General features: G+C 57.9%; 1 protein-coding gene across 15 annotated transcripts in view; it reads left to right on the top strand.

Moving 5' to 3' along the window:
- ABLIM2 (actin binding LIM protein family member 2) overlaps positions 1–25309 on the top strand; it is a 151012-nt gene that overhangs the window by 82834 nt on the left and 42869 nt on the right. For 6 of the 15 annotated variants that reach the window (XR_009008365.1, XR_009008369.1, XR_009008368.1 and 3 more), the window contains exons 8-13: positions 1028–1086; positions 9036–9113; positions 16456–16602; positions 18786–18818; positions 20473–20593; positions 21999–22097. Coding sequence is in view for 2 of the 15 variants with exons in the window: in XM_007172317.2 (XP_007172379.2) it covers positions 1028–1086; positions 9036–9113; positions 16456–16602; positions 18786–18818; positions 20473–20593; positions 21999–22097 (537 nt within the window). In the remaining 13 variants the exon portion in view is untranslated. The remainder of the gene's footprint in view (positions 1–1027; positions 1087–9035; positions 9114–16455; positions 16603–18785; positions 18819–20472; positions 20594–21998; positions 22098–25309) is intronic. The other 9 variants (XR_009008374.1, XR_009008373.1, XR_009008367.1 and 6 more) reach the window with 3 other exon arrangements.

The following is a 25309-nucleotide window of genomic DNA, read 5'->3' as shown; positions in this document are numbered from 1 at the left end:
TTAAGCCCCTGCTGTGTGCCAGGCCCCTACTACGTCCACGCTGTGTGGCTTGTTCGGGGGATGTGAGAATGGGATGGACAAGGCTACCTCCACGTGGGGCGTGGGCTGTCCTGGCAGCGGTGGATGTAGACGCGGACACGGCAGCCGTGGCCACCCGCAGAGGGTGCGTGAGTGGAGTACGGATGGACGGAGGGAGAAAGGGGGTCGGGCTGAGGTTCAGGGAGGCCCGAGGGGGGAAGCAAGCGCTCTGGGCCCTGAAGTTCTTACCCCTATTTAGTTATATTAAATTCTGCCAAAGACCTGACCAGGTAGGATTATTGTTGGCCCTGTGTGCAGGTGGGAAAAATATGAGACTCAGGGAGGTCGAGTTTGAATTAGAAAAGAGCAGGGCCCTTGGGGTCCTTGGGGCGCTTGGTGACCTGTTACCTTGAGGGTGGCGCCTGTAGCTGTGGAAGCTGGGCGGGGCCGGCATGAGCGAGACAACTCAGACACCCCGCGAGTGAGTGCAGGGTCGGGCCCCCAGCCTGCAGCCCTGATCTTCACCCCACACCTAAGGTTCCCACCTGAGCGTCCCCAAGGAGGGCCCTGCCCCGAAGCCCTCGTTCCCCAGGCAGGTCCCACTGGGCTCCGGCCCCCCACTGTGCCCATGGCTGGGCCTGGCCGCTGCCCACCCGCACAGAGAGGAGCCGGGGGAGGGCGCACGGCAGCCCCTCTTCTCTCCCCTGCCTCTGACTAGAAGCCACCCGCACAGCCCCCCCTGGGAGAAGCCTCGTCTGGGTGCCCGGGGTTCCGAGGGACCCCATGGGAGCCTCAGCTCACGGTGGGGCGTTTCGTGTCCTCCCCCTCCCGGCGGGGCTGTGAGCCCCCGCGATCTGCCCCAGGCCCAGCCCTGACCTGCGACTCCGGCACAGACGAAGGGGAGTGAGGGTCCGAGTGTGGGCGCCGGCTCCCTCCTCCTGACCCTCCGCACGGCCCCTGCATCTCCGGAAGTACCACTAACACGTCCCTCTTGGGAATCCGTCCACAGGCTCCTCCATCTGGCACCCGGCATGTCGACAGGCAGCCAGGACTGAAGACAAGAGCAAGGTTGGTGGAATTCAGTCTCTTCCGACGCCTTTTCCCCGGCTTCTGCGCTATCCTCACACGGTTAGGAGGACGCTGGCTGCGTCTGCGGGCTTGCCGGCCGGTCCCACCAGGCTGTGGGGCAGGTGGCCCGAGGCCTGGCAGTGGTGAGGTGTAAACAGGTAGATCAGCTGCTGGGTGGGACCAGGGGCCTTCCCGCACTGGCCCTGCCGACCTCTTCCTTTGTTCAGTGGACGCTGATGGCTGCGAACGTTTTGGGACAACTGCAAAGTTAGCGGGTCTCCAAACAGCGGGTCTCCAAGACCATCCATAATTCTGACGCCAACGGCTAGTTCGAGGGGTCCTCACGCTGCCCGCAGGTTCATTAGTGCATCTGAAGGACTCACGGAACTGTTACAGCCCCGGTTACGGTTTATCCCGGCAGGGGGCGGGGGGAGATACAGAGTGAAATCAGCCCAGCACGGGGCAGGGTCCAGGAGGGGTCCGGACACACGGTGTCATCGTCTTCTCCCCGTGGAGTCCAGACTCGGCCCCTCCCAGTGATGGGTGACAGCGCACATGGAGTATTGCCAACCAGGGAAGCTCCAGGACCAGAGACCTTATCGGTGCTCCATTAAATGATTGATTGGTTGGTTGGTTGATTGATTGGTTGCCATGTGGTTGATTTCACTCTCCAGGTGACATGACCCAAGACCACCAGAATCATAGGGTTGCTCTTTCTGGCATGGCCAGCCCCACTCTAAGAATTTTGGGTGCAGTCAGCCCCCTCCCTAAACAGAGACATCCTATCGGGTACGATCACCTTCCAGAAACTAGGGCAAGACCTCCCTCTGGGCCAGGCTAGACCACCCTCTAGGCCAGGTCAAATTCCTTGCCTCTCAGAGGGCCTGTGCTGGGCGCCAGGCTGCAGGTGCAGTGTGAGAAAGGAGGCCGGCATATCCCTGACCCTTCCGGGGCTGGCGTCCCAGAGAGAGGCAGAAATCGACGCCTCAGCAAGCAGATAATGCAGCAGTGGTTGGCGGGGCAGGAGAGCAGGGGAAGGACCGACTTTGCCTGGGATGGTTGGGGGGGTGGAGGTGGTCCTCCAGAGGAAATGACCAGGAGCTGAGCCAGAAGATGAGACGATGCCAGCCCTGAAGAGAGGGAGAGGGAGTGCGGTTCCAGGCAGGGTGGGGGTTCGTGCAAAGGCCCTGGGGCAGGAACAGGGCAAGCTCCCTTTGGCTTGGGTGGCGGTGCATTGAGCAGGGGAGGGGTCCCACTGCCCCCGGGCTACCGCGCCTCTGTCCTCACTGCTCCCTTTCTCCCCTGCACCTTCGCAAACGCGTTCCTTCCGCCGGAGATGCCCTCTCGTGCCTTTGCATCGCGTATCCTGGCAAACTCCTCCTTTGGGTTTTAAGATTCACCCAGAATGTCAGCCCCCGAAGACCTTGCCAACTCCTCCTCCTGCCCCACGTCCTCAACTCACATCCCGCATGCAGCTCCCTCTTCCCTAAAAGCCTGCAGGAAAGGCTCCAGTCTCTCTGTCCTGAATTCCCGGCTCCCACACGAGTCCTGACAGGTGACACACTCAAGCGTCTGCGGGCTGAAGGAAGGAAGTGAATCCAGGGTGAACTGCAGCCCAGGGGACCACAGGCCCTTGAGGGGAGGCGTGTCAGCCAGCTTTGCTCTGTCAGGCACTACCAGGCCCTGTGCCAGGGAGCCCCCCACCCCTGCAGGACCCCCACTGGGAGCCACGCCCTGCAGGGCCCCAGGATAGTGCAGACGGGCCCCGGGCGGCGAGTGGTGTGTGACCCACAGAACTCCTGGCCCAGCCTCAGGACGCCAGCAACCCCTGGCTTTCCACTCTGTCCCCCATGCGTGGTGTCCCAGGCATGCCAACCCTTTTAAAGCCACCAAACTGGCTCCGGATGAGCCGGATGGCGGTGGGCCCTTGAAGACCCTGGCTACTCAAATGCCGCATAGCAGCGGGTCTGCATCCATGTTTGGGAGATGGACGGGAAACTGCTGCAGGAGGCGGGGGGACCCACGGGGTTACTACCGTGCCCGCGTGGGGTGTGCAGAGTGACGCTGGGATCACTGCGGAGCTCAGACCCAGCCTTCTCGGACCCAAGCCCGTGGGATGCCCAGAATTCCTTTCGGGGCTGAGGGGCTCGCTCTGCTGGTGGCAGCTTTGGGTCAAGAGGCCAAGGTGACCGGGGTCCCTGGGTGGAGGTGGGGAGGGGCTGAGAGGAGCAGAGGCTGGAGAGTCAGGCAGGTCCCCCGGGAAAAGCGTGGGAGGCCGGCCGATCCGGGGGTCTCAGTGGCTCCCTGAGACTCTGGCAGCTGTGTTTGGCAGGAGGGACCGTTGCCCAGAGGAATTCTGCTCCAGGAGGAAAGGGGCGGAGCTCTGCTGTTGGGCGTACTTCGCTCTTTACTGTTGATGCTGGTTCTGTTCGTTGAGTCCTGCAATGATCCCTTGCGCTGTGGGAGCGAGGGGTCAGGGCTGCGGAGTCCCCGACCCTTGGCTGTGGGGAGTGAGCAGAGCCAGAGCAGAAACCTGTCCCCAGACCTAGCAGACACCGCGGGGGCTCAGGGGTTGGGAGTTCCTGGTGGGGCTGGATGGAGACCCACCTCATGAACTTCGGCCCAGAAGACGTGATGGGGGCATGGGCTGGTGGAGGGGACCCTCCTCGTATCGGGCCCTCGGGGTGGGTGGGACCCAGCCCAATTCAGCACACTCTTGCCAAGCCCGTTCTGAAAGAACTGAACAGAGGGAAATCCTCCCATTTTCTTTAGCAGTTGATTTCAGTGGGTTTGGAAGCTGCTGCTTTTTGGGCATCTGCCCCTTCGTGAATCATTCATGGCTCTTGGCTTGTGGCACCGAGGTGACTAAATCTCAAGCCCTGCTGTTCGTGATAGAGGCAGGAACAGGTGGACGTAGGTGCACGTTATGTCCGAGGGCCGTGGGGACCATCCTGCTACCCCTGGTGTGTCATGGCGACCTGGGGAAAGGTGGCCCTGAACCGGGGTGGGAGGGCTCCGCGGAGGAGGACCACGTGCCCCGGTCCTGTGTGTCCCCAGAGCCTCCCCTAACCAGGTCAGCGTGCCCAGCACCAGCCCCTGGATTCTGGACCCGCTGTTGAGCTGGCCTCGGGGCCTGCAGGGAGCCCAGCTGCTGCCAGGCCTGGTGGCAGCAGCCACCTCTGCTCTCAGCCTAGAGGCCACTGGCCCAGCAGAAGGGAGGCCCTCTGAATGCTGAAGGCCGGCAGGGCAGGGAGGAAGGGAAGGCTCGTTGCCCCGGGGGCTGGTCTTTGCCCTGGAGTTGGCTTCCTGGGCTTGTTTCCACAGATGCTTTGGGAACATTTGGGGCAGAGGCCAGCAGCCCAACAACAGTTGCCCTTCCGTGTCCTGGGACAGGATCCAGGCCCCAGTCATGCCCTGCTTGTCCCTTGTTTCACCCTCCCCGGGTCCCAGCCCCACCTCCGCCCCTCAGAGCCTCTTCTGTCTCGCCCAGGAAATGAGAATAAATTCTGGGCCTGGTGGGCCGGACAGTGAGTGGGCATGTCAGTGGGTGGACAGGGCAGTGAGGGGGTGTGGCAGTGAGTGGACAGGGCAGTGGTGGGCGGGGCAGTGAGTGGACAGGGCAGTGGTGGGCAGGGCAGTGAGGGGTGTGGCAGTGAGTGGACAGGGCAGTGGTGGGCGGGGCAGTGGTGGGTGGGGCCGTGAGGGGTGTGGCAGTGAGTGGACAGGGCAGTGGTGGGCGGGGCAGTGAGTGGACAGGGCAGTGGTGGGCTGGGCATTGGGTGGACAGGGAAGTGGTGGATGGGGCAGTTGGTGGGCGGGGCAGTGGTGGGCGGGGCAGTGAGGAGTGTGGCAGTGAGTGGACAGGGCAGTGGTGGGCGGGGCAGTGAGGGGTGTGGCAGTGAGTGGACAGGGCAGTGGTGGGCGGGGCAGTGTGGATAGGGCAGTGGGTGGGCGGGGCAGTGGTGGGCGGGGCAGTGGGTGGTGGGGCAGTGTGGACAGGGCAGTGGGTGGGCGGGGCAGTGGGCGGGCCGGGCAGTGCGTGGACAGGATGGTAGGGGGACAGGGCAGTGGGTGGATGGCACAGGCACAGATGATTTTCCCTGGGCACTCAGGTCCCCTTGGAGATAGTTCTCCCAGCCAGCTGACTGCTCCCTGCCCGGGCGGCAGGGAGAGAGCTGTACTTTTCTGTATCGTTCACTGCCTGCAAGGCAGCTAATGCACACGAACCAGCCAGACCCGGTCAGCTCCGGGTCAGCCCAGCGGGGTCTGCTCAGGGGGCCATCAGCCCCTGAGAAGTGCAGCAGAGGTGGCGTCACTAACTCCCTCTGAGTCCGGCCTCTGGGTGGAGGCAGCTCCACTGTTATGTGGTAATCCAGAGGAGAGCTAACTCACTGGTCTGGAGGGCTGCTCAGCAGTCATCTAACTAGCGCCCCTCACGCCAGGCCCAGTGGGCTCCAGGACCCCCGGGAGCCAGCTCCATCTCTGCGTCCAGCAACAGGGGCCAGCACTGGAGTCCGTGCCAGGCCGAGCCAGGAGAGGGAGGGCAGTCCTTCCTCACTGCCTGGAAGGTCTCCCTGACCGTGTGCTCCCCTGGGGGATGGGTGCCCCCCAGGACAAGGACGTGCGTCTGCTGAGCGTGCCCAGGGAAAACCCGTCGGAAGGCTGTGGTCCTAACTGCCCATCCCCAGTGCATCGTTGGGCATTGGATCACTTGGTCATTCAACACACAGCCACTGAGCACCTGCTGTGTCCCTTCCAGGCTGGGTACCGGGAGTACAGAGGTGAATAAGACCAGCGGGTCCCTGCCCTACAGGAGGGCCCACGTCATCTGGCAGGGGAGACAGATGGGCAGGTTCCAGGGTGCAGGATGCTTGCCTGTGACAGGGGGAGGGACGGGGCCAGCTGGATGGGCCGCAGGGTGAGGGGGAGGCCAGCTTCCCGGAGCTGAGACTTGGCAGGTGTGCGGGAAGGTGGGTCACAGGGCCCAGCCCTGTTCTGACTCTGGGTCCCGAGTCTGAGGAGCCGCGATCTGCTGGGGATTGAATGTGGGTCTCAGAGCCATGGCAAGGGGCGGCCCTGTGTCAGCTGAGTAGCTGGAGAGGAGCTCCTTGCGTGGAGAAGGCGGCCGGGGACAGCCGGGCGGGCTCCTGCTCTGGTGGGGGCAGAGGGAGTCTGGACTGACCGGGTTGGTCCCCCAGGCTGCGGGTCTCCACGGTTACCGTGTCAAGAGCCCATGTCCTTCCCCACCCCCACCCCCAACCCCCAACCCGGGGCACAGAGGTCCGGGCTGCTTACTGCGGGGGGACCTGGGAGGAAGCAAGAGCCCCTGCGCTGACTATGAGGCCGCTGAGCAGGGAGAAGACAGGCTTGTTGAGATGGTCCCAGAGGCCCAAACGCAAGGACGGGGTGACTGAGCATGAGTGAGAACGTTTTAGTGGAATTCGCAGTGGCCGCCGGGGTGGGAGAGCAAGCCTTGGTGTTGGACTCTGCCTCTGCCCAGCTGTGTGACCTTGGGCAAATCACTAGCCCTCTCTGAGCCTCATCCCCTAGGCTTTAAGTTGGAGATGAGTGGGTGCTGACCCCTCACTTGGTGTCCATGCAGCTTGTGTGTGACCTTAATGAGAACCAGGCGCCCCCGTCCCTGTTGTAGGACGACGCTTCCCAGGACCAGGCTGAGCGGTGGGGACAGGGCTGGGTGAGCTGCCCGGCCCTTTGCTGGTGTGAACAAGGCCCTGGAGAACACAACTGGGTATTGGGTTTGATTGTGAGGCTCCTTGGAACGAATTGGAGTCAGGGTAGGGAGAAAGTGAGAGAAAGCCCAGGTCTCCTGACTCTGGGAGAATCACCTGGACTCGGCCCCCTCGTGTCTGGGCTCCCTGACCTGTGGGACGTGGGGACGCCCTGGCCCTTTCCAGGGCTGGGAACCTGGCACAGGGAGGGGAGCACCGTACAGCCACCCACCTGCCTGCTCGGGACCCTGAAACGTGCCAGAGCAAACCCAGGCGCCCGCGGCCGCTCAAAGAGCCCGAGCCCCCTTCCGTCAGGGTCATGGTGACAGTAAGCCGGTGCTGCCCCACCTGTGCCAGGAAGTGTCCCTCTTGGTCTGGGGGACAGTTCTTGTGCCACTGCTGCAGCTCTCAGCTTAGGGGCACTTTTCTTTTAAAACAACCAGTGTTCGTCACCTTTGCAAAGAAGGGGCTTCCTGCCGTGAGCTGGAATAAACTGAACTGAAATAAAAGTAAGGATGATTTACCAGTGCCAAGCCCCTAACAGGCTGTGCCTGAGTCCTCAGAAACAGAAAGCACCTTCCAAGCAGGTTTCTCCATTTCATAGAGAAGGAAGCTGAGAGTCAAAGTTTTCTTTCAAATGTATTAAATGTGTGCGTACATCATTTTTGCCTAGTAAAATAGGCAACCTGGCCACAGGGGCAGTGATAAAACAGACCCAGTGTTACTGGCCTCCGACGGTGCATCTCCTTTGCAACAGCACTTGACGTTGTGTTTTACTGGGGGTGGCCGAGCCTCAGGGGTCCGGCTGAGCTCCTTGAGGGACCCCAGCCCCTGCCTCCGAGGGGCCCGGGGAAGCAGGGCAGGCCTCAAGAGGATGCCAGGGTCATAACTGGGGCAAGGAGAGGGGATGGACCAGCTGGACGAGTGACCGAGCGCAGAGATGACCACAGAGCAGCACACCCTCGCCCTCTTCTCTTTCCCTTCTAGATGCAGAACCAGGCTTCCAATCAGGTTTACCCAGGCACCACCCCCTATGCCTTTCAGGTTTGTCCCTCCCACTACCGTGTCGGCCTCACATCTGGTCCTGGTGTTGTCCCATTCTCGCTGGTGTTGTGCTGAGTGTAGCCAGACCTGGGGGTCATCCACTTGGCGGGGGTCTATGATGGGTGTTAGCGTCCTGGGGCTGCCATACAAAATGCCACAGACTTGGGGATCTGAACAGCAGATATGTATTTTCTCACAGTCCTGGAGGCTGGACGTCCAAGATCAAGGTGTGGGCAGGTTGGTTTCTCCTGAGGCCTCTCTCCTGGGCATGTAGAGGGCCGTCTTCTCCCTGTGTCCTCACATGTCATCCCTCTGTGCATATCTGTGTCCTAGTCTCCTGTTCTTCTAAGGACACCAGTCAGATTGGATCCAGGCCTGTCCTAAAGACTCTGTTTAAACCTAATTGCATCCTTAAATGTCCTATACCTCCAAATACAATCACATTCTGGGGAACTGGGGTGTTGACTTCAACGTATGAGTTTTGGAGGGGTGCAATTCAGTTCATAATGCGGCCCCTCCCAGGCTGCTGGCGTCATTGCAGCGGGTGTGGACCACTGAGAGGGGCTGGACAGAATTCCAGAGGGTGGGAGGAAGGGGCCTGCTTAGAAAACAAGAGAGGAGCCGTGAGTGGGTAGGGAGAGGGGGGCCCTTTGTGGAGATGGGTCCCGTTTAGACGGGGCACGTGGGAGGTGTGGAGAGTTAGGTACGTGGGTGGTCCCAGCAGGGATGAGGGCCGCCGAGTCAGACAACAGAGGCGGGGCTGGTGGAACGAGCTGCAGTACATCCCCCGTAATCGACATGGAGAATACAGTCTCTGAGCAGCGCAATTCTGCCTTTGCCGTTGGAGCACGCAGAAACACGGAAACTGCATCGCTTGCTCTCATCCTCCGAAAAACAGATAATCTTGACGCCGTGAAAGCTTGGTGATCACGGGAGCGATTCCGGCCGGCGCTGAAAGCGTGGCTGCGTTGCTTGCAGCCAGGGTCACCTGCTGTGTCTTCTAATTACAGCTGTGCTGTCGTTCATTCAAGCCTGCGTGTTTATTTTAACAATTCTTTCAACCTGCAAATGAAAAGTATCTCGTGAGCCGGCATTTCTGTTGGAGTGTAATTGCCTCTGAAAGGTTCTTCGCGTTGACAGTCTGCCTCAGCCTCCTCCTATCTCCTCCTCTCCTAGGAAACCAGAACCTCTGCAGAGAGCATCATTTCCGCCCCTGCTTCCAGCACCTCAGGGTCTCCGAGCCGCGTGATTTATGTAAGTTGGATTCTCTCTGTGGAGAGTGGGGAGGGGCCCCGGGGCCTGGGGTCGTTGCTGAGAGTGCCCTCGGAGTGGGGGACCGGGGCCAGCACCGCGCCGGAGGCCGCGGGAGAGATTGGTGCAGACCGTGAGGCTGGGTCGGAGCCCCCAGTGTGGATGTGCTGTGTGACCACGGCTGCCCGGGATATGGCGACAGGTGCGCAGAGATGTGTGCTCACAGCTGTGACTACAGAGGTGTCGGTGAGTCACACCCGCATCCCCACAGCCAGGACTCACCTGCGTAAATAACACTCGGGCACGTGGCACAAGTAACGGTGCAGATCTGTGCCCGCCGCTGTGGAAAGTTCCTAACGTGTTTTTAGAAGATGCATGTGAAGGGTAATACGTGTTATGTGATCCCATTTTCGTTGGTGTGTGTATGTATTTGTGTGTACATGTATGTACGGGTACGTGTGTGTGTGTATGTGCGTATGTGTGTACGCATATGTGTATATGTGCACGTGTGTGTGCGTGCGTGTGTATTATGGGTATGGGTATTTGTGTGTGTATGTGTGTACGTGCACATACAAGTCTAAAAATGATTGGGAACATTTTAGCGAATAGTTAATAACAGTTACCTCTGGGTGGTGGGATTAGAAATGGAAGGTGATTGTTGTAATTATTTGCTAGTTTACTCGTCTAAGTGGCGAACGTCATTGTCTGGGAAAGAGCCTGTGCAGGGTGGGGGAGGGGAAGGGGGGCGAGCCCTGGGCTGGGTGTCTTGACCCAGCTGCACACCCGAAGGACAGCCGGTGACTTGGGACAAGTCGCCTCTCTCATCCCCCCCGCCACCCGGCCAGGGCCTCATTTTTCTCTCACATGATGGAGATGGGATTCGCTCTTCTCAACACTGCTTTTCACTCCCCGAACTCTCATTCTAGTTGGGCTAGGGCTATTCCTGACCCGAATTCCGATGGGTGATAATAACAAGGGTTCTAGTCCGGAGGGTAAATTGCAGGATGACCCTTTGCAGATGCAAACCCGGAGGCTCAGAAAGGCAGCATGAAGTCACCAGGCAGCTGTGTGCCCTTGGGCGAGATGTTAGCCTCTCTGAGCCTCTGAGAGCTCACCTGTACCTGGGGACCCACAGTGCCTGCTGCCCAGGGCCACTGAGGTACTGAGTGGGAGGCCCCGGGCCCAGCCCTGAGCCCAGAGGGAAGACCGGCAACACTCGCTCGCTGGGATTACTGTTATGACATCTGTGCTCGTTTGCCGGGGCCGCCGTAAAGTACCGCAGACCAGGGGGCTTCAACCACAGAAATGTATCTTCTCACTGTCCTGGAGGCTGGGAGTCTTGAGTGAAGGTGTCTGGAGGGTTGGTTCCCTCCGAGGCCTCTCTCCTGGACGTGTAGACGGCCGTCTTCTCCCTGTGTCCTCACGTGGTCGTCCCTCTGTGTCCTAATCTCCTCTTCTCAGAAGGACACCGGGCGCACTGGATCAGATCCCACCCTAACGACCCCTTTTTACCTTCATCACCACTTTAAAGGCCCATATCACCAAATGTAGTCACTTCTGTGGTGCTGGGGGCTAGTGGTTCAACATAGAAATTTGGGGGGACACGATTTAGCCCCTAATACCATCATCATCATGAATAATAATAATAATGACTATTATTATTTGGATGAGATAGTATTTGTGAAGCACTCGACATGCGGCCAGGCATGGTCATGTCCCCAGACTGCAGCAGCTGCTGCTGGTAAACTGCTCATTAAACATGAACTATTATTTTTTGAACAAATTGGTGTTTGTAAGAGGCTTAGGTACGGTAGTGACCACGTAACCGTGCAGTGAGCAGGGACAGTGGTCTCTGTGATCACCGTTGCTTTAAAGGCCATGCAGCGGTAAGCAGCGGAGCTGCCTTTGAACCCAGGTCTCCGCCACCACAGAGCTTGGGTTCTTCCCGGGGAATCTCGCTGCTCAGTGCTGAAAACCAGCCCTGCTGGGTCCCTTCTTCCACCTGGCAGTTCTCAGCACAGCCAAGTCCACGCCCCTTGATCGGGTCACATGGCCTCCCCGCCCTTGGGGAACACGAACTTGCCAAGGGTGACGTTGGGCAAAGAAGTTGCCCACCAGCTGGGTGTGCCTTCAGCCGAGGTAGATTCCAGCTGGTCGCACCGTCCCAGCTGAGATAGACTTCTTGCTCAGCTAATAAGAGTGTGCTGGATTCCAGTTTTAACCAGAAGGCCTTGAAGTGTACACAAGGCTATATTTTTTTAAAATTAAAAATTAAAACAATAAATAGAAGACCTCGGGCGAATTCATTGAATCCTGCCTCCTGAAATCTGAAGCACCAGTTGTTAGTTTGACACTGCAGAGGTGCCTTCAGTCCTGGGTACCAAGGAGCGTACTCTGCTGTCTCCTCTTGCCTCTCGGCATCCCGGTTAGGTGCGGCTCAGAGAGGCGCAGAAGCTAGTCTGTGTCACAGCCTCCGAGTCATGGAGTCACCGTCCAAGGACCCGCATCCGTTTCCAACACACGGACTCCCAGCACCATGGCCAGCGCCCAGCCGGGAGACGCCCCACCCTGGCCGTCCCTCCCAAGTCAGGGCTGGTATCAGCACCAGTCGGCAGGGTACATCCATGCAGTTCCTCCACTGAGGAGCCGAGAGTCTGGCCAGGCCTGCCCTTCTTACCTCAGGCTCAGCCCCTGCTCTTCCTTCCGTCTCCCTGTTGGTATCTCCTGTCACCCTACTGTGCACCCGACTCTGCTCGGTGCTGGGCACACTCAGGACCTCAGGACGGCGGTCCCAATCCATGCACCAGCTCAGCGTGCTTAAAAGAATGCCAGCCGCCTGGGACCCGCCTGCTGTGGGACGGTTGTTCTCAAATGCAGCCTCCTCTCCCTCCCTCTCCCTTCCTGCCCATCAGGAAGAGATCAATTCCCCGTGATGTCCCTGTGCGCGGGAATGGCAGGGAATTTATCATGTGATGTGGCTGTCGTCTCCCACACGGGCTGTGAGCTCCTGGCGGGCGGGGGCCGTGCCTCACTCACCTTAGTATCTAGGATAAAACATGCACGCAGTAGGTGCTCAATAAACTGTGGGTTTTTAAAAGTAATCTTTTCACTGCCTTTTTCTGTATTACAAATGTAACCCACATTTATTAGCAAAAAAATAGTGATTGGCGCAGAGGTGAAAATGAATACCATTTATAATCCTCCCAGCCAGAGTAGCCACTGTTAATATTTTGAAGTATGCCCTTCAGGTCTCTTTTTCTCTGTGTGTGTGTATTTTTTTTTAACAAAACGAGGTCACGTGGTCACATTGGCTATATTGTTTTGTAACCTTTCTTCACCATGGCAATAAAGCAGTGAGTCGGCATAGCATAAAAGCAGCATCATTAGATTATATTATCGGTAGGATTATATTATAGCTAGAACATCATCTATGGTCGTATCTTATTATTATTTGTTATGCTGGATACAGTGTAAGGGAGAAGAAAGCTAAGGGAAAACACTTGTACATACACACACTCCAGTGGCCTTCCGCCAATTAGACAACATAGCCCACTGTCATGGCAACCGCCACAGGACTTGGATGCAAGGAAATGCATCTGTGAGCCCCACTGGGCAGGACAAATGCTGAGGAGCCAGGAGCACAGCCATGTAGCCGGCCAGCTGGGGGCGGGCAGACTTCTTTCTGAGCAGGGTCGTGTTGGTGGCAGTTGGCATCTTCGGGCTGCCTCCCTGACCCCCGCTGTCAGGGCAAGGCGGGCACTGCTGACTGTGCAGCCGGGGCTGAGAAAGCCAGCGGGCACTGAGTGCTGTGATCACAGCAGGACAGAGGCGGGCGGTGGACACAGCCTCCACAGTGACCTGTGAATACCGGCCTCTCCCAGCCCCGCGGCAGCATCGCCCTTTATGTCGAGCCGTGTTGATGGTCACGAAATCCAGCAGATGGACAAGGCCCAGGTGGTACTCCCGTTTTCAGGGGGAGACAAAGACCCAGAGAACCCAGCTGGCTTTGGCAAATGCGCGATCGATTCTAGTTCCATTCGGCATGCCTGCCCCGAGGACCTGTGCCGTGTCAAGCGTGGAGCTAGGGAGAGGGACTCCATGGTGAATCAGGGTCCTGAACCCCCGGGAGCCACCAGCCTTAGGAGAAAAGGAGACAGATGTGCCCACAAAATCAGCACCTTTACTCACAGGAGAAAAACATCCACCTCAGGTGGCGGAGGGGAAGCAGGCTGAATCTGGAAGGACCAGAGGATGAGCCGGGCAGAGAGGCCTGGGAAGGGCATTTCGGAGAGAGGGAACAGCATGCACCAAGCCCTCATGTAACTGAAAGTGCGGTCCGGCTGCTCGCTGCTCAAAAGCCAATAAAGAGGCAAGGTTGGTGGAAAGGAAACTTTGCTTTATTTTGGATGCCGGCAACCAGGGCGGGGTAGAGGAGGGCGGACTCCTGTCCAAAGGCTGACTCCCCCCGCTGACAATCACTGGGCAAGAGCTTTTATAGACGGAGGGAAGGGGCTACGTGCAGAAACTGCACAGTCAGCTCTGACAGTCATCTTGAAATTGGTCATCGGTGGTCTGACCAGCGTCATCTTGATTGTTTTAAGTACGGTTAGTCTTCAGTTCCAGGGTCAGTTTGTTCCCATTTCCTCGAGGGCAGTTCTCAGAATTGTGGCCACTTATGTCATGGCTACAGTCTGGTCATCATGTAGTTAACTTCTTCCACCTGGTAGGGGTTTCAGTATCTGCAAGTCAGCTCCCAGGATACAGCTCAGAATATTATCTGTAGCCCTTAAGGAGGAACTAAAGGTCTTTGACTTTGCTTAATGATTATTATTATTTGGTCTCCTTTGACTGTTTTCCTTTGTTTCTGCATCTTCTCACTTATCTGATTAAACTTATTCTTTGGCTGAAGATTTTCTACAGACAAAAGGCAGGCAGAGGACATGGCTGGAAACACCATAGGGTCCCGCTCTGTTTCACTCAGGCTCTGGATGTTCTGGAAACTGTAAGGAGTTGAGCATGACAAGGGGCATGGGTGGGGGAGTGAGAGGCTTGGAGGAGCAGATACACAAGGGCCAGATCCCCAGGGGCCTGAGTTCAGAGTTCCCCGGAAGGCAGAGAGGAGCAGCTCAAAACTGCTGATCTGGTGGCACCACAGTTACAAACGACAGACTCAGGGTTTGAACTCAGGTCTTCTGAACGTTGCCCAGGGTTCCCAAGGGAATCGCCAGAGATCTGAGACATCAGGTGTTCACTCTCTCAACCTACGTCACAGATGGCAGGGATTGCCCCTAGCGTACCCAGCGACTCATGCGAGCCTTGGAGTTGGTGGTCAGGGAAGTCTTCCTGGAGGAGGTGGGCTGCCGGACTTCAGAGGATGAAGGAAATCTGGAGGGTGGAGGCTGAGCCTGGCACACTGGGGGAGCAAGGAGGAGACACCTTATGATGAATGGGCTGGAAACATCAGGGCCAAGTTTGGAAACTGCAGTGAGGGCTGTGTCACCCATCCCGGAAGGGGCTGCCGGAGGATGTGAGCTGGAGGACGACGGGGTGCAGCTGGAGTGTGAGCGACGTGGCCCTGGTGGAGAGGAGAGCCATGGTGGGGAGCATGGCTCTGGACTCAGACAGCCTGTGTCTCCTCCCTGGCTGTGTGACTCTGGGCAAGTTACCCAGCCTCTCTGGGCTCCGGTTCTGCCTCTGTGAAGAGGAGGTCCTGTGAGTGCCCCCTGGGCTCAGCCCAGTGCTGTCCAGGGCAGAGGGCGTAGTGTCACGCTGCTGTTGGGGTGTTTGTTAGAAGAATTGCTGGCAGGACAACCCCCCAGAGGCTGTGGCTGGATAGGGACGCGGGCAGTGAGGGCCTTGACCAGAGCCACCTGGGTCTGGGAAGGGGCAGAGAGGAGGGCGGGGGCAGCACTGACCTGGCCGGGGGCACCGAGGGAGGCCGGGGTTGAGATGAGGGTTCCTGCTGGGTTTGGGGGTCGAGCCGAGCCAGCGGGGGCAGCCCCAGTGGCCAGCTTTGCCTGTGGCTGGCAATGCCAGGCTGAGATTAATCCTCAGAGGGGACCCGGGGGAAGGAGGTGACTGGTGTGTCAGCTCCAGGAGGGACGGGAGCCTGGGCATCTGCCCCACCAGGAACTGGCTCGTGCTGGGAGCAGGCTGGGGCCTCACGTCCTCTCTTCCGTTGGGCTCGTGGGCTGTAAACATTCCATCGGCGCTGGAGGGGTGCTGCAGGGACACGGGGACTGAGACCGGTATTTGGGGGGGAACCTCGGCCCTGCTGTGAGAGCCAAGCCAAGGTGGCCACCCCGCTCCAAGGCCTGTCCTGTCACGCGCCCCCAGGCAGCCCCCGGAGCCAGGAGGAGGGGCCGGCGGGCGGTGCAGGGGAGGCCGGACCCAGTCGCAGGGGAGCGAGCACCCAGGTGGACCTCACCTAAGCAGATGTGGTGGCCCCAGGTGCGTCACCACAAGTGAGCACCTCTGCAGTGACCTTGCTGAGGTCACACAGCTGGCTGGCAAACCACAGGCAGTTGGCTGCGTATTGAAAGCGCTCCAAAGCCCTGAGTGTATGTGTGTGAGTGGCTGGGTAGGGAGGTGTGTACGTGTGTACTAGTTTGGGTGGGTGAGGTTGTGTGGGTGCGAGTGAGTGTGTGGATGTGTGGGTGTGTCAGTGTCTCCCCTCCCCAGTTGTAGGCAGGCACGTTCCCTGTGTGCGTGCATATGTACACACCTGTGTGCATACGTATATTGTGCGTGCAGGCCTGCATGTACGTGTTGGGTGTTTGCATGTGTGCATTCATGCATGCACACATCGTGCATGTGTTTAAATGCATGTATGTACATCTTTTACGTATGTGTGTATTTTATGCATGCACACACGTGTGTATGTGCGTTGCATGCATACAAGTATACTATGTGCATGTGTATCTATGCGTGCATCCATGTGTGCATTTGTATGCATGTCTACATGTGTGTGTTTTCTGTGCCCGCATGCACATTATGTGTGTGTGCAGGTCTTTGTGTTTGTATGTATGCATCCAAGTGTGTATGTATGCATGCATGCATATATGTGTGTATGTGTTTTCAGTGCCCGCACACGTGTATTTGTTTACACGTACTATGTATGTATGCAAGCATAGATGTGTGTGTGTGTGTGGTTGTGTGTGTATTTAGACCACGGGCTGAGTTCTCACTGTCTGTGGGGACGCAGGCCCGTGTGCCACGAGGCTTCCCCACGCCTTTGCCCCTTGGCCCCATTTTGCTCAGACCCACCTCTACCCATGGCTGCCAAGCGACCACGCCTCCAGGTGTGGGTCTGACCACCCCCTCGGCTTTTTCCTTCCTCTTGCAGGCCAAGCTGGGCGATGAGATCCTTGACTACAGAGACCTGGCCGCTCTCCCTAAGAGCAAGGCCATCTACAGCATCGACCGCCCCGACATGATCTCCTACTCGCCCTTCATCAGCCACTCGGTGGGGGACAGGCAGAGCTGCAGCGAGGTACGGCCCTGCCCGGCCCGGGGCCAGCCTGCGGGGCGTGGCACCCATAGCCGGTCCCCTTGGCGTCCGTCCCCACGGCCGTCCGGCGGCCTCAGCCTACTTTACCCCCTCAGATAACCTGCGCCTCCTCTTTAAAGAATTCCCAGTGTGCTCTGGCCCCGAGCTGCCCCTCACAGACACACTGACGGAAAGGGTCTGGACAGGCCCCCTCGGCGGGGGCAGAAAGCAGGAATCTCGCTGGCGATCAGGAAAGTGACAGGAGCAAAGCGAGAGTCTCTTTATTTTCTTAAGTTGGGCTGATGTTCATCATCGGGAAATGTATCCTGTTCCTTTGTCCAGAACGCTCCAGGCCATGCTCCGGCTCTCCCAGCCCTGGTCTGTCCCCCCGTCCCGTGAAGTCCCCGGGCTGGTTTGACCCCTGGTTGAACCACAGACAACTTCTTGCCCGCTGTCCCATGGGCAGTGTCCTTGGCTGGGCCTTCCTAATCACGGCTGCTCCTCTCCGTTTAACCTGGAATTTGCTGATGAACTCGCTTTTCCTTCTTGAGACTTCAGTGTGACCGGGCCATGGGGGTGGCTGGGATGGAGAGGAGGCGTGTTTGGCCAGCTGTCGGCCGTGTCTGTGTGCCGGTCACGTGTGGTGGCCCGGCATGGGCGCCCCACTCTGAGTCTCCCAAGGTGTAGCCGAGGCTCCGGGGCGCCGGGCTCGATGGGGTCGTGCAGGCAAGCCCAGCCTGGCAGACACCTGCTGTGGTCCAGCAGCTGGCACGGCTGCAGGGCGTGAGCGCAGGGCGGGGACAGCCCAGGGGTCCAGAGGTTCACAGCACACTCACCGGTCACGCCGCGGTGGCTGGTCCTTGTCGCTGATACCACAGTCGTCACCCGTTCCTCAGGCCCGCTCTCACTCTGCACTGACCCTGGGCTTCTGCGTCGCTCCACTTCCTGTGGCCCGGCACTTTGGGAGTGACCGTCCCAGGATGTAGAAGAGAAGACGAGGGTGAGGGAGAACGAGTTGGGCCCAGGACCGTGCGGCTCACGGGGGCAGAGCTGGTGCTCGGGCCCTCGTGGCTGACTTTGGCCACTGCTGCCTCCGTGCCGGCTGCGGCCATTGCCCAGAGCGAGGTATTGGGGTTCTGTCCCTCCTCCATCTCGTGGGACCTCGAGGCCTCTGCCCTCCGCAGGCGCTGCCATGCCCCGGCTGGGAGGCTGCTCAGAGGTGGTCTCCGTGGGAGCCCTTCTGTGGGTAAATGGTGGAGTGGGCCACAGGACGTGGGTCAGCGCGCTGAGCTGAACAGACACTGGCCTCGGGGCCGGACCGCTTCTCCTGCTTCTCTGGAACTGCAGCCTTCCAGCAGTTCATCCGAGTGTGGGAAGCTAGCAGAGGGAAGAGCAGTGGGCTGGAAGCACAGAGATCTGCCAGCCTTTCTGAGCCTCAGTCTCCCCGTCCATGAAATGGGAAGATTGGGAAACACTTTCCCCTTGCCGTGCTAATGGTACGAGCAAACGTCCCCAGTCGCCAGGGCTCCTCCTCAGAAACTCTCCACAGTGTCTTCCTACCTGTCCAGGAGGTGGGGAGACAGGTGAGCTTTCCTGCCTGGAAGCCCCATTTCCAGAGCCCCTTCTGCCACGCGCTCCCTCCCTAAGTCCTGGTAACACGTCTGTAGGTGGCAGGCAGTGCTCACCTGCTCCAGTGGGAGGTGCCTGGCCGGGGAGGCCGGTCACCTCTCCCCAGGGCCCCGATGACCCCCCCACCCCGCCCACTGGTCCTCACCCCAAGCCCCGAGGCTCCGAATCACGCTTCCTTTCTCTGGACCCCTTTTCTCTCTTCTGAAGAAACCCGAGGGTGATGGGCTCGCAGGGTGTGGCCACCCAACGCCCGGAACCAACAGTCTTCCCTTCGGAAATGGGTCCTCGTGGGGGAGAGGCAGGGCGGGGGCGGGCCAGGATGAGACAAGGTCCAGGCTCATCCGCACAGAGCACTGTCCTGGGGGCCTTTTCCTCGGGTGCCATTGACTGTATGTCTCCAAAAAGGAGGTTTTGGAACGTGTGTTGGGTCTCGTGCTAGGGTTCCCTCCCGTGTGGAGGGGGGTCCGTGGTGCAGCTGAGCCTGGGCCGGGGTGCTTTCCTCCCCGAGTGACCACCAGGCGCCGGGCCTAACGGGTAACTCTATGTTGTGTCCACAGTCCCCTCGGCTGCTTTCGCCAACGCCGCCTGAGGTAACTGCCCCCGGCCCACCCCGTTTGCTCATGGCGCTGCCGCCCGGATGGTAAAGATAACCGCCCGAGGCGCCCCTGGAGGGTCTCCCAGGCCCTTGACTGCGGCCTCTGACTGTGGCATCAGGCCGTGACCCTCTGAGGCTGGGGCGTCCTCCTCGGCGTCGGTTGTTTTTATAATCATATCTCATCTGCATGCTTCCCTTGCGTCTGTCGGTCCTGCGATGCGGACACCTGGGACACCTGTGTCTGACCTGAGGTCTGGGTCACGGCTTTCTTTAGAGAAAAAGTCCAGGGGCTGGGTTAGCCTGGGCCACCTCACGCGCCTCCAAGTGGGACTTGTGGGAATATCCTGGGTCCTCGAGGACACATGTGCTGAAAGCGTTTCTCTATCAAATAGCACGAACTAGCAGCCCGCTGTTTTTTCTTGTTTCTCAAAACTGATCCGCGACATAGACAGCCACCAATCAGACTCCAGTCCGCATGGGCGTCAGACCTTGGGTCCAGGAACGCGACAGCCAAAGCCTGCATGTGGGCACCTAGCACCGAGCTGCCACGCCCATGTGTGGCCGCGAGCCCTGGGCACAGCGCAGGCGAGAAGACAGGACATCTGTGTGGTGTAAACTGGCCAGCGGGGCTGTGCAGAGGATGCTGGGGCTGGAGACTAGACTGCAGGGCTGTAGCCATCCCAGGGGAGAGCGCGTGCCCATGGCCGGGATGGGCCAGGCCAGAGGGGCTCGGGGTGAAGCGTGGGTGGGGCCTAGCAGGTGTGCGCCCAGCATGAGGGCTGCCTGAGCGGAGCGCGCAGGTGGGCACACAGGCAAGCTTTGAGGACAGTGGTTCCGTGGGTTCTGCTAAAGAGCAAACCCTAGGAGGCGGGAGGTCAGCTTGGAAGGGCGTGGGAGCCGTGAGCGCCAGACCCAGACTCTCCCATCGCTCATCCCACGCCAGCCTGCGGGGGCAAAGCGGCAGCGTCCACCCCACGGCAGGACGCTGGCCCGTGTCATGACTCAGGCCAACGTGCCGAGCTGTGGCAGGCGGGCGGTCTGCTCTGCCCCCGTGCCGTGGTGCCCCGCCATCTCACGCCACCTGTCACCTGCCCTGACCACTCCGGACAGCGGCCGTCCTGCTTGAACGGAGTCTGCGTTGTCAGTGCTTGTGGGTCTGACTCAGCTGGGCCTCTGGGCCGGGGCGGGGGGGCTTCTTCTTACTGCCCGCACCTGGGGAGTCCCCATCAAGGCCGGGGGGAATACAGAAGCTCAGTGGTTCTCAAACTGTGTTCCAAGGGGGCCTTGGGTGCCGGGAAGGATGGGGCAAGAGGGGAGCTGAAAGACATAGGTGGGTGCAGGTGTCTCTGCCTCCTCTGTGGGAGCCCCAGCTGCAAGGAGGGGCTGCTGGAGGCGTGGGCGGGACCCTGCCCTCCAGTACCTGGCAGGCACAGGGACAATGCTCAGGCCGAGGGGAGTGTCAGCACCAAGGCCAGCCCCCATCTGGCTCTGCAGATGTGCCCTGGCAGGTGGGGGGACTGCGTCCTGGGGCCATGTTGAGTCAGCCTCTTGGGTCAGGAGGGCAAACGCCCAGTGGAGGGCGGAGGGGTGGGTGGATAGGGGTGGGCAGTGCTCTCGGCTCCAGGGTTCACCAGGCTGTCTTCTCCCAGGGGGATCAGGATGACCGTTCCTACAAGCAGTGCCGGACCTCCAGCCCGAGCTCCACCGGGTCGCTCAGCCTCGGCCGTTACACCCCGACCTCGCGGTCGCCCCAGCACTACAGCCGTCCAGGTACATGCCCCCCGCGGCCTCTTTTACCCCCAGGAAGCTGTGCTTCTTGTGGCTTTTCCTCTTATGAGTCTGTCTCTTACTTTAGCTCCTGGAAAAATGACCAGCAGGGTGTGGGATTGCCAGTGGGTGATGGAGAGCCCGTCCTTTTAATGACATAATGAAAAGGCCCTCTCCTGCCGGGGCAGGGAGGTTAAGTGCAGAGGCAGCTGGTTACACCGTTGGTTAGAGGAGCCTGCCTGTGAAACACACAAGGCAGCGCTGAGCACGTAGAATCCAGCTAGTGTGTCAGTAGCAAGAGATGTCAGGAAGGTAAAACAGCACAGAGGGCAGGAGACCAGAAGTCACTTAGTTGCAAGCTCGCGTGGTTCTGGGAAGGTTTGCACTATGAAGACAAAATCAACGAACAAAAACTAGAGTCAGCATATGCATTGACACTTCACTGGTAGCTGGGTTAGTGGCCCCAAGGACAGCTGTCCCCATGGGAAAATTTGCAAGGGGCCACTGCCAGCCCCCTCCCAGTGGGGAGAAGCCCGAGGAGGGTCCTCTACACCATCCCACCTCATCCCCTGCCTGGCGCCCAGCTATGTATTCCATTCCTTTCCCTTTTAAAAATCCGCGTTGCCCTCAGTGTGTCCAAGCCGCAGGGATTCTGCACAGAGGCTGCTTCTTGAGGGATTTTTCCAGGCATCTCCTCCTCGGCCAGCTGTTGCATGTCTCCATCCTCACCTCCATGGACTCAACTCTGATTTTTGCAGCCTTTGTGGAAAAATCAAAACTCATTCATTTGCAAAGTTATTTTCATGGACTCCCTGCGATGGGCCTGGTACATCCTGCTCAGTAGATGTTTGGAAAGTGGGTGAGTGAGTGAGTGAATGAATGAATGAATGAGTGAGTGAGTGACCAGGCGAGCAGGTGAGTCCAGGAGAAGGGCTGTCAGCCTCTGCTGACCCCTGACCACCATATTTGGGTCTTCTGGCCTTGTTGCTTGTGCCCGGTCAGGTGGTCACCCCAGAGCCAAGACCCAAATCTCTCCTGGGCAAGGCCGGGGTACCTGTCAGGTGACAGATCACTCCCTGGTCTGGCCAGCTGCCCTCCACCTGGGCCCTGGATCCCAAGGAGCCCCCTAAGTGGGGCAGTGGGCAGGGCTCAGGGGCCAGCAGCTCCCACCCAGCAGGCCCGGGGGTGCTGCCACCCTGACCCCAGAGGGCAGGGCTTCCTCACTCGGAACCCGGAGCAGACTGGCCCAGGGCGTACTTAGCGGCCCCCCTCCAGGTGCCTCAGAAAGGTGTGCATTCTTCGAGAGAGGAAGCAGAAATGTTCCTAGCAGAGCGGGGCCTAGGAATATTTTGCGGCTTTGTGGCCATGAGCACAGGGCCGACTCTGACTTGCTCTCTGTTGCCCGCAGCTGGTACTGTGAGTGTTGGTACCAGTAGCTGCCTGTCCCTCTCCCAACACCCAAGCCCTACCTCCGTGTTCAGACATCATTACATCCCCTACTTCCGAGGTAAGGTGCGCAGGGCTGCGGGCTGCGGTGCAGGGCCGGCCGTGCGTCTGTGTCTCGCTCTCCTGCGTCCGCCGCATGGCTTCCCCGAGCCCGTGTCTCAGGCCCGTGCTCCGCGCTTTGTGTCTTGTGTGCCCAGCTCTGTCGGTGTGTAAACGTTCCCAGGAAGTAACTTGTGTCAGGGAGCAAGCGGCGAGGCAGGAAGAGGGGTCTAGGACCTACCCAGCGCCCACCCTTGGGCTGGTGCCCAGAGCCTTTCCCTAAGTCATCTCCTTTTATTTCCCACCTCAGCTCGGCGGGTGTGGGGACCGCTAGCCGTGATTATCGGGAGCAATGCTAAGGCACAGAGGGTGGAGATGTCCCTGACCTCAGCTCCTGGTGGCCGGGCAGGAGGCACACCCGCACGGCTGCAACTCCTCCCAGGGTGCAGACCCACCTGCCGTCCCCACCCCTTCCCCGGGCATGCGTATGTGAATCACATCAGGAAAAGGACCAATTCCTTTTCAGTCCGTATATCACGGACTGAATTATGTCCCCCCAAATTCATACATTGAAGTCCCAACCGCCAGTGTGACTGCATTTGGAGAAGGGGTCCTTAGGAGGTTATTAGGGTTACATGAGGTCATACAGGTGGGGCCCTAATCTGATAGCGTGGGTGGCATTTACGAAGAGGAACAGACACTCTCTTTGCACGCACTCAGAGGAAAGGCCACGTGAGGACAGAGCAATTGTCTTCAGCCAAGAAGAGAGCCCTCACCCAAAACCAAGCCCTGCCAGACCTTGATCTGGGACTTCCAGCCTCCGCAGCTGTGAGAAATGAATGTCTGCTGTGTAAGCCACCAGCTGTGGTCCTTTGTTATGCAGCCCTAGCTGATTAATACACCATGAAAAGACTCCCAGGGCACGAGAGGAGCAGCGATGATCTCTTGCTGATTCCCCCAGATGCGTGTTAAGGTCCCTGTTCCTTACAGTTGCTGAGTGGTGAAAGTTTCAAGGGAATTGTCTGTCCCCAAGGGACCAAGAGAGGCCAGCTCAGCTGGATTATTCCATCACTGGATGGTCACCCGGCAGGGCTCCTTGGAACTTGGACGGTTCTCATGTGTGTCATCGTCACCTGTTTGCATGACTCCATCAGCCTAACTGAGAAGAGAACCCCTGGTCATCGGGGTGCCTGGGGGCGGCTTTGCCTAGATCCGTCCAGGCTGGGGCAGGAGCCAGAGCAGATCAGGTGATGGCCCTCCTCTGCCCCTTCTGAGCCTCCACGTCAAGTTCCTACTGCGTCAGGCTGAGGCAAAGCCAGGATGGGACCTCAGCCAAGGATGGGCCCCCTGGGCAGCTGCCCCCGGCCAGCAGCACCGCATCCTCAGCCACATGAGGGAGGGCCAGGGAGGGAGGCCGAGGGAAGGGCAGCCCATTCACCTCGGGTAGGAGCAACGAGGCCCTTCCTTCCATCCTGTGCTGGGGGCAGGCAGTGCAGGCGGGCCCCCACCCCACTGCCCACCAAAATGTGGTTTAGAAACCACATTTCTAAATGTCATAGCCCTTCCAATGGTGTCCCTGAGGTCAGGGGGCACGGTGCCCTGCGGTCTGCTCCGGGTGGGCACTGGCCCCGCGGTGGGCAGGTCTCTGCCCCAGTTCCCTCCTGGCTGCTTCGGCCCCAAGTTCTCTTTTTTTTTTTTTTTTTTAACATCTTTATTGGAGTATAATTGCTTTACAATGGTGTGTTAGTTTCTGCTATATAACAAAGTGAATCAGCTATACATATACATATATCCCCATATCTCCTCCCTCTTGCGTCTCCCTCCCACCCTCCCTAGCCCACCCCTCTAGGTGGTCACAAAGCACCGAGCTGATCTCCCTGTGCTATGCAGCTGCTTCCCACTAGCTATCTATTTTACATTTGGTAGTGTATATATGTCCATGCCACTCTCTCACTTTGTCCCAGCTTACCCTTCCCCCTCCCCGTATTCTCAAGTCCATTCTCTACATCTGCGTCTTTATTCCTGTCCTGCCCCTAGGTTCTTCAGAACCATTTTGTTTTTTAGATTCCATATATATGTGTTAGCATACGGTATTTGTTTTTCTCTTCCTGACTTATCTCACTCTGTATGACAGACTCTAGGTCCATCCACCTCACTACAAATAACTCAATTTCATTTCTTTTTATGGAGTAATATTCCATTGTATACATGTACCACATCTTCTTTATCCATTCATCTGTCAGTGGACACTTAGGTTGCCTCCATGTTCTGGCTATTGTAAATAGAGCTGCAATGAACATTGTGGTACATGACTCTTTTTGAATTATGGTTTTCTCAGGGTATATGCCCAGTAATGGGATTGCTGGGTCGTATGGTAGTTCTATTTTTAGTTTTTTAAGGAACCTCCATACTGTTCTCCATAGTAGCTGTATCAATTTACATTCCCACCAACAGTGCAAGAGGGTTCCCTTTTCTCCACACCCTCTCCAGCATTTATTGTTTGTAGATTTTTTGATGATGGCCATTCTGACTGGTGTGAGGTGATACCTCATTGTAGTTTTGATTTGCATTTCTCTAATAATTAGTGATGTTGAGCATTCTTTCATGTGCTTGTTGGCAATCTGTATATCTTCTTTGGAGAAATGTCTATTTAGGTCTTCTGCCCATTTTTGGACTGGGTTGTTTGTTTTTTTGATATTGAGCTGCATGAGCTGCTTGTAAATTTTGTAGATTAATCCTTTGTCAGTTGCTTCATTTGAAAATATTTTCTCCCATTCTGAGGGTTGTCTTTTCGTCTTGTTTATGGTTTCCTTTAATGTGCAAAAGCTTTTAAGTTTCATTAGGTCCCATTTGTTTATTTTTGTTTTTATTTCCATTTCTCTAGAAGGTGGGTCAAAAAGAATCTTGCTGTGATTTATGTCATAGAGTCTTCTGTCTATGTTTTCCTCTAAGAGTTTTATAGTGTCTGGCCTTACATTTAGGTCTTTAATCCATTTTGAGTTTATTTTTGTGTATGGTGTTATGGAGTGTTCTAATTTCATGCTTTTACATGTAGCTGTCCAGTTTTCCCAGCACCACTTATTGAAGAGGCTGTCTTTTCTCCATTGTATATTCTTGCCTCCTTTATCAAAAATAAGGTGACCATATGTGCATGGGTTTATCTCTGGGCTTTCTATCCTGTTCCATTGATCTATATTTATGTTCTTAAGCCAGTACTATACTGTCTTGATTACT

This window comes from Balaenoptera acutorostrata, chromosome 5 (assembly GCF_949987535.1).
Source record: "Balaenoptera acutorostrata chromosome 5, mBalAcu1.1, whole genome shotgun sequence".
Classification (NCBI taxonomy): Eukaryota; Metazoa; Chordata; class Mammalia; order Artiodactyla; family Balaenopteridae; genus Balaenoptera; species Balaenoptera acutorostrata.
This window is presented reverse-complemented; position numbering and strand designations above follow the sequence as displayed.